The 3,613-nt window shown below is 46.6% G+C and overlaps 1 protein-coding gene across 1 annotated transcript in view; it reads left to right on the plus strand.

Moving 5' to 3' along the window:
- The window catches only part of Tfcp2l1 (transcription factor CP2 like 1), a 54,714-nt gene that overhangs the window by 3,901 nt on the left and 47,200 nt on the right, over positions 1-3,613 (plus strand). The window contains exon 2 of the mRNA XM_021159286.2: positions 793-944. Within this exon, the coding sequence (XP_021014945.1) occupies positions 793-944 (152 nt within the window). The remainder of the gene's footprint in view (positions 1-792; positions 945-3,613) is intronic.

Below are 3,613 nucleotides of genomic sequence, written 5' to 3' on the forward strand. Positions count from 1 at the left end.
CCCTGTTTTGGAAGAGATGAAGGTGTGCATCCATCTGGGTGAGGAAGCTAACAGCTCTTCAGTTGTGAGTTTACAGTTATGGAGTACTGCCAACTGTTGATACATAGAAGGGTTGATTCAAGAATAAAAGTAGAGGCTGGGTAGGTATGTAAAGGTGCCAAATTTGATGACCTAGGTTCAGCCTCTGGCACCCACATACCAGGGCAGAACTGAATTTTGCAAGTTGTTCTGTGACCTCTACATATACGCACACCCACTCGCCCACTAGATAGATAGATAGATAGATAGATAGATAGATAGATAGATAGATAGATAGATAATGTAAGAAAGGAATAACATAGTTCAGATGTTTGTCCTGGAAGATGTTTTGTGTGAGTGCTTACGGACAGAAATGAGGTGCCCATGGCTAGGGATATAGCTCAGTGGTAATGCACTTGTCTGGCATGGACACAGTTCTGGTTCAGTCCCTGAGCACTGTATCCTTCCCCCAGAAAGAAAGGAGGGAACAAAAGGAAAGGAAGAAAGAATAATGTCACTTAGGTTTGGGGAGGTAGGAGACAACTTTACACTTCCACATTTCCAGGCCTTGGGTGAACAGATCTCATGAGAGCCAGTGGATGAAGCTAGGATCATACAGTAATGGTGGTGTCTGGGATTTGGGCCATGTGGATGAGGAGCTAGGCCAGCCAGCAAGTCGTGCTGGACTCTAAAGTTGTCTTTGCTGCCATGGCCTGCATCTATTCTGCCCAATATTGTTCTATGTTCCTGACCACTGATTCCTGTGTTTTGCAGTGATGTGCTGGCTCTGCCCATCTTCAAGCAGGAAGAGCCACAGCTATCTCCTGAGAATGGGGCCCGCTTGCCGCCCCTACAGTATGTGTTGTGTGCTGCCACCTCTCCAGCGGTGAAGCTACATGAAGAGACCTTAACATACCTCAATCAAGGTAGAGGCCTCCATAGAGTTGTAACCTGGGTGTGGGGGACAAGTGGGATAGTTAGCAGATGATGTGCAAGACCCTGTTGGGCCTCTTTACCTGTAACTTGGGACTAGGAGTTGGCCGCAGGGTCAGATTCTGTGGCTTAGCTTGTGTGGCTTCCCAGGACCTACATGACTTCACTGGGTAAATGGAAATATTGAAAACTGAACCAGGAGTGGTGATGTGAGCCTGGATTCCTACTTCATACACTAAGGCAGCCTGGACTACAGAATAAGACTCGAGAAGGGGGAAGAGAAGAAGGGAGGAAAAGCCAGGGGTGGGTCACCTCGGAACAGTCCTCATGTGCCTCCGGAACTCAGTGGTCCTCAGGTTGTTGCTGTTACTGTTTGGTGCTTTTGGGACCTGGTCTGCTGTCCTTTATGGAGTAACAGCTGGTCCACATCCTCCCTAGCTCAGAGTCGGCTTCCACCTGCTGGAGAGCAGCTGCCCTTGGTGGCTCTAGCACAGTGACCTGCCATTATTCTCGGGGCCTCGGGGATTTCTTGTGTAAAAGGAGAAAGTCTGATTTTTGGGGGGTGTTTAAAGAGGTGAAGGTAAGTGACCTGCATGGCATGATGACAGTTGCGCAACCATCAGTCCTTCCAGTCTTTGTTGTGTTTTGAGTTGGAGTCTTGCTATGTAGCCCAGGTTAGCATGGAACTCAAGATCCTTCTGCTTCAACTTCCTAAGTGCTGAGACTCTGTCTTGTACTCTGTCTAGCTTTTAATACTTCGTTTAAAGTCTTTTTATTATGTTTATGTATGTATGTATATATGGATGTACACGTGTGATTACATTATGTATACGTATAAGTGTATGTGTGTGTGATTACACTTATATATATAGTGTGTGTGTGTGTTTGTACATGTGCACTTGAAGTCAGAGGAACTTGTTCTCTTTCTTTCACTATGTAGAATTCAGGTCACTGACTTGGTTGGCAGCAGGTGTCTCTGCCCAGCCAACCATCTCACCACCCCATGTTCCCCTTTTTGAATGTTTCATTTGTCAGACACCCCAGCAGTACCCTGGTGGATAGAGCTTTGTTGGTGTCTGTCCTGATGATGGGACCGTAGTTAGCACTGTCTCCTGGATTGCCTCATAATCCAGTTAGCACACTGGTTGCTCTGCTAGGGGTTGGAATCTGGGAAGGGCAGCCCAGCCCTTGTAACCTCCGTTATGTATAATTGCCTCTTGGATTTGACCTTGCCCATGTCCAGAACTCATGACAAATGGAAGTGGCTGGTCTACCTCTGTGTTGAATCCGTCCTTGCTAGCCTGTCCCTAAGGAAGGCACTGCTTACCTCTGTGGGCTGCACACTTACTACTCCTGTAGTAGCTTGGTGGCCATTGATGGCAGCAGATGACAAGCCAACTGGAAGCAGTCCCTTGTGTTTGCACAGTGGCTTCTTCTTGTGCTTTCTTACTTGTTGAAGTCTCTCTCCTTGCCGGTCCCCTCATCATTCCATCACTCTTCCCCAGCCCCTTCCTGATTCTTGCTTAATATCGAGAGGGGAGAAATGAGACCACTGAACTGATGTGGGTCTTGTTTGGGGCCATGTTCCACGTGAGCGCTGTGAGGTGTTGTTGCTGAACAGGGACACTGTGTCTGTCCCCTTCCCCATCTTAAGGCTTTCTTTGGTTGTGTTCGCCATGCCCCTCCGCTGTTATTTAGCCAGTGTTAGAAGGTGTTTACTGGCATATGAGGTCTTACTAACACGTTTAAAAGAACATCCTCTTCTCCATCATAAATGTTAAAAGAGAGAAAAGGGCCCACTCTGGGGTTCCATCCATCTGCTTGTGTTAACTTAGTATATTCCCTTTGGATATTTATGGATTTATTATTTTACAATAGAAATCGAACCCTTGCTCAGAGAAGCCTTGCAAAATAGGCTAGTGGTCTATCACAGAACTACACTCCCTCCATCCCTAGATACTTTTGGTTATGCATTCTTGTTTTTTGATATTTTGAGACAAAGTATCTCTGATTCCAGGGATCTTGTGGACACCCCAGATTGTTTCTTAGGAGGTTTTGCAAATGGCTGACTAGTCTTGACTGACTAGTAAAGTGATAGATGTTTATTACAGAAGATATAGATTGCTTTGACATTGTTTAGAAGGCTGGGAATAGGTCAGTTTTCAGAGTACGTATGTAGCATGCAGAAGCCCTGGGTGATTTGATTGATAGTACCTTATAAACCAAGGGTGGTGGGACACACTTGTAATCCCAGCTCTCTGAGAGGCAGGAGGGTTAAGAGTTCAAGGTTATCCTCAGCTACATAGAGAGTGAGGAGCCTGAGATGCTTGAGTCCCCTGTCTTTGGGGAGGGAAGGAGGGAGGGAGAGAGGGAGGGAGGGAGGGAGGAAGGAAGGAAGGAAGGAAGGAAGGAAGGAAGGAAGGAAGGAAGGAAGGAAGGAAGAGAGTCTTTTAAGCTGGATGGTGCACATCTTTAATCCCAGCACTTGGGAGGTAGACACAGGCAGATCTCTATGAGTTTGAGGCTAACCTTGTCTATAGAGTGAGTTCCAGGACAGCCAGGGTTATACAGAGAAATCCTGTCTCAAAAAACTGAAGGGCTGTGAAGAAAGAAAGAAAGAGAGAGAGAGAGAGAGAGAGAGAGAGAGAGAGAGAGAGAGAGA

This window comes from Mus caroli, chromosome 1, assembly GCF_900094665.2.
Source record: "Mus caroli chromosome 1, CAROLI_EIJ_v1.1, whole genome shotgun sequence".
Classification (NCBI taxonomy): domain Eukaryota; kingdom Metazoa; phylum Chordata; class Mammalia; order Rodentia; family Muridae; genus Mus; species Mus caroli.